A 15,382-nucleotide genomic window follows, 5' to 3' on the forward strand; every position below is an offset into this window, starting at 1 on the left:
TTTTCATTATTTTCTTTGGAAGAGATGTTGCAATTAATAGAATTGAATTGGAGCCTCAGAGATGAAATTTTTATCTTGACTTGATTCTAATACTACATACGATGACTTAGGGAGCAAGGAGTCAGAGACCTAAAAAGAATATTCTACAGATTTTATCTTATCAAACAAATTTTGATAGGCATAATCCCATCAATTGAAGGAAGAAAAATAATAAATAAATACATAAATAAAATATCTAATATTCTACAAATTTTATCTGACCAACTCCAATCAATTAGATGTAAATTACAGAAATAAATACAAAAAATCTATGAAAAGAATATTGAGAGGCGGATAAAATAAACTGAATCAATAAGCAAAAACCGAAAAAATAAAATTACATACAAGTAATTATTAATACGGTGACTTTATTTTTTACGGAGTATTTGTTAGGCCAATTCACAGAGTATAATTTTTTTTAAAAAAAAATCTGAAATAAACAAAAAGTAATGTGCAGAATTAATTTTTCTATTATACTCGTAATGATCTATTCCATACACATTTTGACATAAAAGACTAGAGAAAAACACACGTATTAAATAAAATAATTTAAATTGAGAAAAACAAGGAAAAAACAGCTATAACAAAAATTAAATCTATGTTCATGCCAAACCTCAAGCCTAACATCAAGTGACCAAGCCATACCCAAGTACAAAGTCAAGGCTGCGTTAGCTCCAAACCATGTCTAAGTGCAACCTCAACCTTTCCAAGCCTGGGACAACGAGCATCGCTCTTTTGCCCACATGAGTAGACCATATTAAAAGGTATAAACATCATTGATTTATAGAGTACATTACACCTTCAGGGCTCATATGCTCTCACCCAAAAATAGTAGGTATTACAAAATAAAGCAAAGAGGCAAAAGGGCTAAAGGGAATAAGGAGCACTAAACCAATGCCGTCAAATTTAAGTGCTAAAATCAGTATCCAATTTTTTTCATGGACCTACCATTACCATATCATCCTAAAAATGATTGATGACCGTACAAAAATAACAATATTTATAGTATATAGTGTAGAATACATATTTTGAACAGATAAATGAGAGCATGAAGCCATGAACAGATCTGAACCCAAGCTATAATGAGTAAGATACATGTACTAGCATATATCACTTGTGTTTTAGAAAAATCAAATAATAAGTGATAATCGAATGAACAAAGCTAATCTTTCAGTGATGCTTATCTCGTTTTGAGTCAGAAGATGAGTCTCCAGTGGTTTTTGCCTTTGCCGGGACTACCTTTGCTGCCTCGCTGGAGTTGAACGCTCTGACTGACTGAATTGTATCAATATTTGCATGAGAATAGTAATTATTCCCAATCCTACAGCTGAAAAGGCAATCCCTTTCCATGTGGACAGGAGAGATGACCACTGTAGAAATTTTATCGATCCCAAAATAATGGTAACTGCCCAAATAGTAACCACCTGCAATTTCACCAAAAAGAAAGGAGTCATCACCACTTTTAATAATCAGCAGACAGTCAGAGGAAGGCTTTAAACTTTTACTACATACCACAAGAGACTTCAATGGTCGCCCACTATCTTGAAGGTGTTGATCTCCAAAAGTATCATCAGCTTTATGTTTATCCAACAACGCATCCTGTTCAAATAATTAAGCCAATGAAGCAACTCAATTCTTCAACAAAAATAATGCAAGCGAAATAAAAGGCCATGAATATTCAGCACACACAAGTAGAATAATTAGTGCCCAGCATTTCATACCTTGGCTACAAAAGCATCTTTACACCACTGTGCAACATCATCATCTGTTTCAGGCAGATCTTGCATATTATGCCGCTTGATATGCACATGAACCTGTGTTAATCAAAGACAATAATAAACTTTGAAGTACACTCAGCAAACACTCTAACCCAAAGCCATAGCAAAAAAACCATGCAGCTTATGGTGGTTAGTGAGTTCAATGTGTTGAGCAGAACAATTAGTATATACTCCCTTCTCTTACAATGCACTCTATTCCTTTTTGAAAAGTCCCCAAAAACTGCTCCATTCCATTGAGGACATATGGTCTTATTACTTAACTCCCCAATCAAAAACATGTGGTCCCACTATTCTCATTACTTTAATCAAAACATGTGGTGCCACTATTTTACTCTTTTAGTGAAGGAAAGGAAGTGATGGGAAAACAATTAAAAAGAGGGAAGGGAAAATTAGGTTCACATCTTAGGGGAAAAAAAAATCTCTTAGTACTTCCCCAATACTAGAAGGATAGGAAAGAGGAAACTTTATAAGCTTCTTTTCTTTTCCTACCAAATTCGATATAAAATTTTGGAAACCAAAGATGGAAACTCACTCAATTCCTTTCCCTTACTTTCTTTTCCATCCACCTCTCCAAACAAGCCTAAATTAAAGCCTTCCAAGCTGCAACTGAACCTCAAACTGTGCCACATAAAATGGCCAGAGATAAAACAAGGTTCTAGGGCTCTCGACTTCTTGATGTGGATGCAAAACACCTACACCTAGTCTCTGCCAGCTAACAACACTTATCCATTTGACGGACATTCTAATGAAAAGCTAGATGCAACTCATGCAAGGGTATGGCATCATAAAGTTAACAGAGCAGAAACATGATATATTTGCAAAACCAATCCTGGCAATGAAGGTACTTTTGCTTACCACAGAGGACTGTCCTTTGAATAGCCTCAGCATTGTAGGTGGAGGTGAACTTTTTGGAATAGCCACTGTCATATCATAAATTGCTGGGACAAAGGAACGCATATGACTAACTGCTGTAACAAATCCCTACACGAAGAGTAACAGAATATGATCAGCAAAGGTGGTTCTTTGATTATGACGCTTAATGCCTGCAAGAGAAGAGAGCAAGACACAAGACCACAAAAACAATGTACAGGACAAGGCAACAAACTGTATACTTTTTTTCCTCACCGAAGTTGTCCCCTCACATCATCCAACTATGGAGTAAGGTTACAAAAGCGAGTGGGGGTGAAAGGAAATATTTTTAAACTAAACAGGGTAGCCATAAAAACAACAACTACCCAGTCACTGAAAACATACACAGCACTCTAGGGGCCTAATGATAGAAGTAGTTCACTAAAAGTTAACCTTGGAGACTGTTAAGCATCATTTGAGTTGCTAAAACATTTACATGAACCTAATCATACACATTCATGAATGCATGTGTGTCGACACTGGTATGTACCTACAGTACTTTAACAGGGGAGTGGTGCCGTGGTGGTCTATAAATTTTGTTCAAGTGTATCTTTACAGGACCTACAGGATGAAATTTACACTTATAATAGATCAAGCAATGATGTTAAACCTTTGTACGTGGAATCAAGACATTTCTAGGAACTGGGAGTCCAGTCGAAGCTGCATATTCTTGAGCAGCCAGAAGTTTAGCTTGTGTAAATCGAGTGCCCTCAACAAAAAGAGCCAGCCAGAAAGGCAGAGGATAGTCCTTTAGCCGTTGAAGACCTAGCTGCAGACAACCCACAAGAGTCAGGTGAGATAAAAGTGTGCTTGAATAAGTTTAAAATGTACATGCACACTCTAACAGACAACAATATATGGAAATACCTTTAATGTCCTTTCATCCTTGGCCCAGCTTCTCTCAAGGAAAAGATACTCTGAGAACCACATAGACCAACCAATTACCTGCATACAGAAATTTATGAACATCATTCCATAAAACATATAAATATATATATAGATATAGAAGAACATAAAAGACATCAAGGGACAGTAAAATCACTCGAGATCCCAAGCTGGAAATGGGATTGCATCTCGATAGACTTTGTTACTAGTCTACCCAAGTCAAAGAATGGTAATGACACCATTTGGGTTGTGGATAGGCTTACAAAATTGGCAGTGTTCATACCAATTAAGGAGAACTAGGATGGCAGGAGTGAACTACTGAGGCAATTAGCTGTCGTAGCCCAACAATTGGCCGCCAGGGGTGGTGTGAATAATGCTGAGGCAGCAGGGTAGTTATTAAAGAAGATTGCTACACACCCTAGCCCTTTGTAGTTCTTACCCTTTTATTTTATTTTTAGCCAAATTTAATTTTTCAGGAGGAACGAGATTTGAATGAGCCGACATTGTTAACATCACTGAATGTAGGAGAAAAAATTATGAAGCTGATCGAGAATTTCAGTTGGATACATCTTTATGTGGTGCTTTTTGCTATATCCTTCAAGACAACTTCAATTCGGATAATAGATTTATCAACCCACTTGTAAATTTAATGTCCCAATGTTTCTTTTTTGCTTTTTTTTTTTAATACTCTCTACATTATGCACAGTTCATATCTTTGTTAGAAATAATACAAATTTGGAAAGCCAATGCTCTTCATTTCTGATGATGGCACAAAACATGTAAGTCTTATTACCCGTTGGGTCGTTATTTAAGGATTTAGAACGAAAGGTTGACTTTTCTGGCAGATATTTCCCAATATTATAGTTCTATAGGCCATCTCAATGGTGTCTTTTTTGTTTATCCAAATTTACGTGTCTGAACTGTGAACACTTCTTTTCAATTTATGTCTAAGTTGAAGATCATGCAATCTACATCATGGATTCGTAAATTTAATTTGAGTCGAAAGAATTATACAAATCCATGATTTAGATTGCATGATCTTCAACTTTGACATGAATTGAAAAGAAGTGTTCACAATCACAGACACGTGTGAATCTGGTCAGCAAAAGAGACATCATTTAGAATTTGAGATGGCCCATAGAACTACAATATTTGGAATATCTGCTAGAAAGTCAACTTGTGTTCGAAATCCTTAAATAGCGATCCAACAGGCAATAGGACTTACCACTTACCTGTTTTGTGCCATTGTCACAAATGGAGTGCTTAAAAGAAAATCAAAAGACATTAGCTTTCCAAATTTGTATTATTTCTAACAGAGTTCAAACAAAGGGCTGAAGATAATAAAGGGGGTATCGAAAATAATAAAGCAAAAATGAAATATGGGACATTTAAGTTACAAAGTGGGTCGATAAATAATATAAGAATTGAAGTTAGACTTAGAGGATATCACAACAAGCGCCACATAAAAATGTATCCAACGGTATATATTTAGTAGGGTATATATAGGGAGAATACAGATACAGAGTTCTAAATCAAGATAATAACATTATTTATTTTTCAGTAGTCATAGGAATTGATGTGAGCCCAAAAAAACAAAGACCATGAAATAAATTGGCAAGTGTACTTCCACCCTCCCTGTCCAAAAGAAACTTTAGTTGAGAAACTATGACTCAAATATAACACTGTCCAAATATCATGCCAGAAGCCAGATTAGGAAAATTATCCGCAGGTACATAAAATAGCTTGAATCAGCTTTTCTAATTTTTAATCCTCCGAACATCTGGCTGCATTTTCAGTTGAAATTGGATATACAGTCCATATCTAATACTTCAACAGTTTTATATGGAATTAAAACTCAGCCGTTCCGTTATATAACGGCCGTTATGCAACGGATTTTGGATTTGACATTCCGCAAAACCCCGTTATATAACGCCGCAACAAAAATCACATATTTCACCCCCGCATCATCCGTTCTGTAACGGTGACTCGCCGCGTTGAAACGTTTTTTAGCCCATTACATCCGTTTAATATATTAGAAATTGATTAGTGTCTATAAAACATGATATTTAGCAATTTTTATTCACCAAATATGTTACCTGCTTTTATTTTGATAAATACGGTTATTTTATGTTCAAAGAAAACATTTTTAACTTAAAGACTATAAACACCACTTAATCCATTAATGTAAATTTATTCAAAAAATTCACACCGCGGTTCCGCAATCCGTTATATTTGTCCGTTACAAGCCGTTCTCGCGACAACGCGGCTGTTACCACAATCTTGACCGCATCCGCAATTTTTTCTATGATTTTACCAATCTGTCTAATTACTATAATAACCATGATAACTATAGTAGCCATGATTAAAAGGATATGCTTCATTACATTTATATAATCTACCAAAAATAACAAAAACCAAGAAGCTTAACAAATTCATATAAGACACTCCCAACATATCCAAAACTTGAAAGACTAAGTAACAATCTAACACAACACACAAATCATATTAGCACAACAAATCCAAAACTTGAAAGACTGAGTAACATATGTTGCTCCCACACTTTATCAACAAACTATAATGACGTGACAATGGTGACATACCAAATCAGCAAAAGGCAATACAAAATGAGTACACAAAAAAGCATTTATCAGAATGATGCACATCGAACTTATTGGTTTTTCACTTGCATCAACTTGCATATAATACTGACAAGATGATAGATATCACAACACGAGGAAAAAATAGCAACTATTTTATGACTTGTTATCTAGCATTCATAGCATAGAAGCAATGCATGTTTGATTACATACCGGAAGCAACTTTGATGATTTCTTCATAACAGCTAATGTGCTACCAAGGCAACCTGCTCGCTGTCACAAGTATGCAAGATCAGCTAAGGGGCAAAAAGTATGTACCATACTCTTATGTCCTAAATTATAACATTGAACTATTAACATATGAGTAAGAATCCAAAAATGGAGGTCTATGTTGACTAAATCTGGATTATGGAGCAATATATGCTTGAAATTCAGCATTAGAAATACTTGCCTGAGCTAACACCCATCCCACCAGCCAATCAATGTCACTCTTATGGTTTGACACTACTAGTGCATGCTCCTTTCCTGCGATACAGCAAATGAGTAAATGAGCAGAAAGTCTGATTAATTGTTCATATCAAAAACACAGCACAAAAACCAAGATTCCGGTATATATACATCAAAGAAACTTAATATCATTTAAAGAATTGATGAGATTAGCTTACTAGACGTTCAAAATCCCAAACACAAGTATCCAATCTCAAACTCATATTGTCACATTTTTCCTAGTTGTTTTGACTAAATTCGTGTTTTTTTAATTTTTTTTTTTTTTTTTTTTTTGGGGGGGGGGGGAGTCTTTACAGTTACGACCCCTCGGTCTCTCAAAGTCCAATGTTCTCTTTATAAAGTTAGAGATATTGCCAAAGAAATACCTAATTTAAATAGCAGGTTACTCATGACACAAGAAAAAAAATAAAAAACATTCAAACACTACTGATACGCTAATAATTTAACTTGGAGAATACAACAACTTCATAATATAAAATAACTAATATCATGACATAATATATAGTATATACCAATGCCCACTCTTAGTCTAATTACACATATATGAACACTGAAAAAGAAGATTAAGGATTCATTAAACCCTCATGCACATGATCCATTGCCAAAAAGAGCTAGGAATTGGATATTTACAAGATAAGACAATTTATCATTCTTCCCTCGTCAAAATTGGGCTTCACCCTCAAATGATGGAACATCATCAGTAGAACATTATAAAATGGAACAAAGATCCATCATTAGTAGGTACTCCCACCTTCCTACAAAAAACTTCCCACTTCTCTCTAAATGCTAGTCCCGCAAAAAAAAGTTGCTCTTCTCCCTTAAATTGGCTTTGCTTATAAAATTGATTTGTTTCCCCTCCTTTATTTTTTACATCTTCTATCTACTACATTAAATCATTATGGTACCCACTTTATCTCTCCTCAATTGAAATATAGTAAACTCTCTACCTTACTTTTTAATTCACTTATGCAAAACAAAACCCAAACACTAATACTCTCCTAAAATTAAGTGCCCAAGAGAATACGATTTTTTAATGGAACAGAAGGAGTATTAGATTTAGCTATATGGATTCTTAAAGTTTGGTTTTACTCTTGGTAACTTTGTCACCTAAGACTTGCATCAAAAAACTTTGTCATCTAAGAAACCCGTGCTCAATCGCGTAGTCGGGTCAGTTGCCAACTCAAGGCGTCCTAATATATGAACCTGAAGATATAGTTGATGAATTCCTGTCCAGCTATACTTTCCTTCAGGGTCTCACTTTTTGTGACTTTCTAGATTCCTGAATATTTTAAACCTATGGTTCATCTACACATGACGCCAAAATTATCATAAATTCAAAGTTGGTCTGCCCTAAATTTTTGCAAAGAACAATAGAAGCATAAAAAAAATAAGTGATCAACAATGGCTGCAAAAGAGGTTCTGGAGGTATAAGCAACTTGAGCACAAAAGGTGCACTTGAGGTTAGAGAGCTTCTGTCCAACTGCTGTTTGACTTCACCTCTACTGTCATTTCTTCTAGGGTTATCTTTGTACTCGTTCATAACCTGCTAAAGTTGCTTATAACATCATTTCCCTCATTATAGTTATCTACTCCTGTATAAAAACTCATGGAATATTTCCTTCGCTTCCCTTTACATTCCAGTAACAAACTCTTAGGTGTCCATAATTCTATTTACCAATCACCATATTGTTCTTCCCCTTCTTTCTAGCATGTGTAATGAGCTTGTTGATTCTTTGCACTTGGATAAGTAGAGTAATGGCCCTATTGAATACTAGGTAATGGTCAATTCAGACAAAGGTTGAAGAGTCACGAAACAATTGACAGCTTAGAGCTTTTTGAAAACTGATGAATTTCAAGAAACTAAAATTGACCACCTATGCAATGTTCAATGGTACACAGAGAAAATATTTATGTTCCAACAATGAATCTTACTCCTAGCAGTGATTCTCACATGAATCCTTGTAACATATATAATAACTTAATTGTCTTAATAATAAGTAAACAAGAGTTCTAAATGATTTCGCACATACCCATTTGCTGAAATGTCGCAGGATCTGTGAAAACTTTGATCTGCATAACAGAAGCCAATGAATTAAATTTTAATCACTGTCATATATCATAGCAATCAATGCTTTGCGCAGAGCCATATAGTACGACGCGGAATTACTTAAGAAAACAAAGTAGCAGAAATCCCATAAAATCAAGGTTTACTGTCTAAGAAACAATGTAACAGGAGGCCAAGCAAATACAAATATCATTAAGTTTCTGAATATATAGTTTATCATTTAAGGAAGTAACTTGAATATAATAAAAGTGAATTTATATTTGCAAACCGTAGGTGAATCAGATTTACTGTTGATGAGCCAAGGTTGAGGTCTTTGCAGGTATTGATCTAAAGTTCATATGATGTGATGTGGTCAGAATCTATCTTGTAAACTTTGACCTGATTTTGGGATCACAGAATAACCATCCCCAAAAACAAGCTCAAGGGAAGGAGAGCCCACAGTCCTTATGTAAACCATGTCACCCCCTCCCTCCGCGATATGACCGGTGTGGGACTTGAGTCTCATAACCTTGCAATGGTCCATAGCACAACACCCCTGTTTACAGTAAGGCTTTGTGCTACGCAGAAGAAAGAAGGTATAGAGAGGGTTCCTAGTATCAGAGAAGCATCAGAGTCACTTACATCAGTCGCACAAGGACGCAAAGTAATGGTGGTCGGCTATGATACCATTACTGCAGGACACAAGATAAACACCCCCAAAAGCTAGCCAAGGGGACAAAAGCCCATAGTCCTATATAAACCCCATATCAGCTCCCATGTAACCAATATAGGAATAAATAACCTTTCAATGGACCATAAAATTTTAATTTACATAACAGATAAAAACATTGTCATATAGGATCCCATTAGATTATTCTCAAATTGGTAACATGAGTCCTTTTCTGTCATGTAAAATTTCCTACTTCACATCTCTCCAACCTCTCACTTTCTTTCAACTATTTCATGAGAAAATTTGTATGGAACCACGGGGGCAACCTCTTACTCCTTACTAGTATATCAAGGTGTGTCCAACACTCCAACTGAATAGATTATATCATATAGTAATGATTATATTAGTGAAAATGTGTAAACTGAACAGATTATACTCTATAGTAATGATAATACTAGTAAACAAGAGTCAACCCTCCCCCCCCCCCTCTTCTTTTCCTCTGCGACTAGTGGATTGTTGCACATAAAGTTTGACAGAAGCAACGTTTTAAGCAAGTTGTTGAATGTTTAGAAGGACCGACTTGGTTAGATGGAATAACAGAGGTTACACAACATAATATACATTATTCAAATTAACATAAGAACTTGAGTAAATTTCAAAATGAATCTATATTTGCTGATTCTTGTTTCTACACAGTTGAACACAACAGAGCCTAAGACGGGAAAACTTCGGCTCTAAACTCTCACTACAATTTTCAAATTCAAGTATTCAATGTTGTTAAAAGGATATATATCCAGAAAGACAATTTGTCCTTTTCACCTTGTATTAATTAACTGCTAAAAACCAGAAGAAAATTCAACCATAAATTTCCTCACCACTTGGATATAAATCATAGCTATCTGCATCAATATCAATCAGCATCATGTCAACATGAAACATACTGTCAAGGCCACCTATCTACGATCTCTCTGTTGAATATTTACATGTCTCAATCTCCACAACCCAATTCCCGACATCTCAAATTTGTAGTACTGTCCTGCACTCCAGCTCCAGCTCCAGCTCCTTGCCATTAATAGCATTAACACACACACACACTACTTCTGTTTAAAATGACAAACTCTGAACTCATCCATAAAATCTTCCCATCATAGAGCACTACTCCCTCTGTCCCTATTTGTTTGCCCCATATGTCATTCTGGTTCGTCCCTTGTAGATTACTCCATTCTATTTTAGGTCATGGTCCCCACTACATAAGTGAGCTTTAATATGTTTTATTATTGAATTACACTCTCTAATTTAGACAGCTCACCATTATCAAAACACTAACCTATTCTTTTTTCAAAAAAAAAAAACACTATAACCTATTCTCTTTCCACCCTCACGGCTACCTGGTTCAACACATCCACTCCCACCTTCTCCACCACCTCTACCTCCACCCCCATCGAAACACCAATTTCACCACTCCTACAGTTCTACATCCACCCCTACCTGCCCACCAGATTTACTACCCCCAGCAGCCAACCAGATTCACCCATTGGCCCACCAAATTCACCAACATCACCCTTATGCCCCATCGTATCCACCACCCTCTTTTAAAAATAAATTAAGCTACAGACCCATCCACCACCACCACTTTCTCTCTCCTCACCACCACTGTCACGTTTCACTCCCTCTGTCCTTCACTCAAATTTCTCTCTTCCATTCACCTAAATTTGTCCTACCAACCCCCTCACCACCAACATTTCTAGATCTATAGAAATTTTATAAAAAAATTACAAATTGTGGTTGTGATAACTATAATAACCAGAAAGTAATTGTTGCTTGTGGCTTTGGTTTTCATGGTGGGATGGGTGACAATGGTTGCTGAAGTTTGATGGTGGGCAGAAGAAAGAAGGCTTTTTTTAATGGTGGTGATGGATGGAGGCTGGAAGGTTTGGGGATGGTTGGTTCGCCTTTTGATTAGACCAGTTCTCTCTCCTTACAACTTTGTTAATAAAAGTAATAGTCCCTTTCTTTTTCTTTCAGCTAGCTCTTAATAAAAAAAAAAGAGGGGGGTGGGGGTTGGAAAAAAAAAGGGATCAGAGGGAGTATGTCGTACTAATTCATGTTGAGAAATAAGGACTTGCCTAAACAATACCACTGAGCAGCTGACCTAAGAAACATTGTTATTTCTACATTTAGCTTCAAAAAAAAAACATAAAAAAGCACTTTGCTCCTCCAACATATACACGCATATATGACTGAATAACCGACTAGTTCAACACTTTACCCGCAAAAATGGCATTCTTACATGCTCATTGAGAAGACCAGGGTGTGTTTTTCTAAATTTTAAAACCTTCAACTCTAGCCACCACTTTCAATACTGATTATTCTCAAAAGAATGTTTAGCACAAAATATTGTTCTGTATTGACATATGATTCAATCAATTTATTTACTCTACCATATATAAATATTTTTAGCTGAACATGTATAAGTGTATTACACTAAAAACTCAAATAGGCTGAGATTTGAGTGTCTTTCACTAGTTTGTTTACTAACCTACTACAGTAGAAAGCATCAGTTTTCTATCAAAAAAAAAAAGAGATGATCCACACAAGCTGAAGCCATTAACTATCAACACATTTTTAGCAAGTGCAAGATATCACATCATCATAAGAATCACCTGAACCCCAGCCCACCAATCGACGATCCACACAAGCTCAAGCCACAACAATTCCGCAACAAATCTGTTGATCCTTCTGTATGTATTCTTTGACAGTGGCCGTACAAAAATAAAGCAAGTTGCCTGAAAGAAAACATAACACTTATATAGGACCCATTGTTCCGGAAATAATCTGCTGCCACACTATCGATATATTTACTACTACTGATTAACATAAAACAGATCATACTCTTACTAATTTACCGGATATTTCTAATAACGCTATAAAACTACGCAAAATTCTTGAGAAAATTTGTAACAACCATCGTATTGATTAAACGGTATCATTTTCATCCAATGAAGATTAAAATAACTAATAAATAGATCTTTACATCATATACTCACATCTCAAACCCAAATTTGATTAAACAAACCATTAAACAATTAATTTTTCTTATTTATACAAATCAGTAGAAATTACAACTAATTTAAAAACTCATTAGATTGCTGAAACCCTAAATTGGAGCAAAAAAAACTCAAATTCTTCAAATTTCACTTATTCAAATTAGGCGATTATTCCAAAGCTCAACTCAAAAAACCTAAAAATTCAAAAATCAAACTACAACAAAAACAAAAATTAACCAAAAAAAAAAAACAAATTACAATAATAGCAGCACAGAGTAGTAACTGAGATCAAACAAAACGGAAAAAAAAAAACGAACGTCGAAAATTCACCGAAAAAAACAGAAAATAAAAATTAAAAAATCCGATAGATCGAGAAAATGAAGTACCTGAATAACATTAACGATGAAGCCAGAAATGAAGAAGAGTAGGCCCATAGGTACCATCACAGCCACAGCTGGAATCGCCATTGGCGGACCTCGTTCGAAGAAAACCGCCAATACTCAGTAGATTTGCACGAAGAAGAGGAAGAAGGAGGGAGGTAGAAGAAGAGCAATGCGATTTGAGGAGGAGAGAGAATATATGTGAGTAGTTTGCGAGTAAATAATGATAATTGATTGAGGGTGATAAAAAACTGGTATGGTAATGGTACGGTATGAATATGATATGGTTGCCAAAATTTAATGAACTTGGGAAGGTGTAACTGTGTAAGTGTGTAACAGAATTTGTGAGTAAATGACAATACGGTGGGAGATGGATGGTCACCAACTCTTGTTGCTCCCTCCATTCCCCTTAATAATAGGACGGTAATCTTATCATACACGAGTTATTGAATTAGATAAACTCATAAACATGTTTGTCATTTGGTAAATTTTTATGAGAATATATTTTTCAACATATATAAATTACAGAAGATGGTTTAAAAAAAAAAAGACTTAGCGATTTGTAAGACTGAACTCAACGTTAGTCCAATCACTATATTAACAACAATGTATCTTCCATAAGGCCATGACTCTTACTTATCAATACAAAATACAAAGTATATGACTTAACAATTTCAATTAGCAAGACCCACTTTATCATAGAGATAAACGGATTTAGTTTATTAAATGGCATTTAAGTTGCATTGAAAGTTGTGCTTATTGATTAAAAATATTTATTATTAGTATTTGTTGCCATTGTGACAAGGTGGATGGTAGTTTTGGGAATAATTATGGTTCACCTTCTTCAGCTGGTTCACCTTCTTCCTTTTGCTCATTTTTTTCTTCCTCTGACCCACTTTTATCTTCTTCCTTCAATCCACACCCTCTTCTTAACCATTTTATAAAAACGAAAACCCAAATAATAAAGGGTGAAATAAAGGGCATATTTCTGAAACCAAGAGTTCTTTTTTCACTTTCGAGCGTGATGTAGCTATATGTTATATTAAGCCCATCCATCCGATTCGACATCCTATTCTCGAATGAGAACTGGAAGATTATGTCACACTAGTCTTTTTAGCCTTATACCTCCTTTCAACAAGAAGCATGGCAAATAAAAAAAGTAAGTTATGGATGACACTCTTATTAAGGATAGAAAGAAGGGGCAGACCTGACGGAGGAAAAAAAGAACTACTGTGTCAGCCGCTTGAAAAAAGAAAGTCTCACTCCAAGAATAATCGGCTTTGAACCTTTGATCCGGGGGTCCCTATTCTATCCACTAGGTTAATTCTAAAGGATAAGTGAGTTTTCTAACCTTCTTTGATTTTGTCTTAGCACTACCATTTCCTGTAGCGAACTGAATAACAAAGGAAGAATGAAGAGTATGGTTTAAAGGGTAAGTAAGCTTTTCCTTCACTGAATTCATCTTGTTCGATAGATGTCGTAGTGAAGTGATGTACTTTCCGCCATTGAAATTGCAAGCTAAAGGAGGAGAGAGAAAACCAAGGAGAGTGAGGGAAAGTAAGGTACTAGCGGCAGTTAATAGACGTTATATCTTATATGTCAATTACATAAATACCTCTTGATAAACATGAACGTTAAAGGTTATAAACTTGTATTTTCTTCAATCTTAACTCCTTTTAGCCATAATTCTTTCTCCCATGCCTTCTCTCTCCTCCAATTCTTCCTTTGGCTTCATTTTGGGTGCAATAACTCTAAAAGAATAACAATAAGCACACAAAATTCAACCATTAAAGATCAAGTTCAACTATAAAAACTTGTAAAATTGAAATTTAAAGAGAGATAATTGAAGGACTTTTTGAATGGTTGGATCTATATGAACGGTTCTACATACAGCCATAGGTAAAATATATAATACTCCAGTAGTCTAGTGTAAATATATCAATTGTTCTACATACACAAAAGTTACGAAAGCACGTTGACCTCTTTAGTGGTAAATGAGCTCGTAACTTAATTTGAGAGTTGCACGCACCTTATCGGGCACAACTTCCAAAATTGTTTCACACTTGCGAGCGACAAAGCTCTCGCTCGACCTAGCCGTAAGCCCGTCTTATGTGAGCTCTAGCTCACTCACATAGGAGCTATAGCTCCCAATTCATCGCAACCCTTCAACTTTCTTGCAAACTACTAAAAGTTACCTCGTGTGTTATAGCTCGCTACTCCAAGACCCAAAATCAGATTCAAGGCATATTTCTTACAAACAATACTTCGTATTAACATTAACAATTACATTTCCACCAAAAAAAAATATAGTACTTGATTCAATATTCACCAAAGTCCTGAATGACTCAAATTTGACCCGACTTGAAATTTCCCTCACTTGAAAATTAACCTGATTTGAAGTGACCCGACCTAAAGTTTTTTTTTTTTTTTTTTTTTTTTTGGTGTTTAAAAAGCCACAAGGGCGGGAGTGAGAATCGATCATAGGATCTCTTGGAATCGGGAGGAAAGCTCTAACCTGATTTGAAA

The 15,382-nt window shown here is 35.5% G+C and overlaps 1 protein-coding gene across 1 annotated transcript; it reads right to left on the reverse strand.

Moving 5' to 3' along the window:
• Nucleotides 1-796: 796 nt before the first annotated feature.
• On the reverse strand, nucleotides 797-13,209 carry LOC110691456 (1-acyl-sn-glycerol-3-phosphate acyltransferase 2-like). Its single transcript, XM_021868395.1, has 11 exons — nucleotides 12,863-13,209; nucleotides 12,093-12,215; nucleotides 8,746-8,785; nucleotides 6,660-6,733; nucleotides 6,422-6,481; nucleotides 3,594-3,671; nucleotides 3,337-3,495; nucleotides 2,673-2,798; nucleotides 1,761-1,853; nucleotides 1,552-1,638; nucleotides 797-1,463 (listed from the first exon to the last, which is right to left on the reverse strand). The coding sequence occupies exons 1-11, from the start codon at nucleotides 12,941-12,943 to the stop codon at nucleotides 1,275-1,277; spliced, it is 1,110 nt and encodes a 369-aa protein (XP_021724087.1). The 5' UTR covers nucleotides 12,944-13,209; the 3' UTR covers nucleotides 797-1,274.
• Nucleotides 13,210-15,382: the final 2,173 nt, after the last annotated feature.

Source organism: Chenopodium quinoa, unplaced genomic scaffold, assembly GCF_001683475.1.
Source record: "Chenopodium quinoa cultivar QQ74 unplaced genomic scaffold, ASM168347v1, whole genome shotgun sequence".
Taxonomy (NCBI): Eukaryota; Viridiplantae; Streptophyta; class Magnoliopsida; order Caryophyllales; family Amaranthaceae; genus Chenopodium; species Chenopodium quinoa.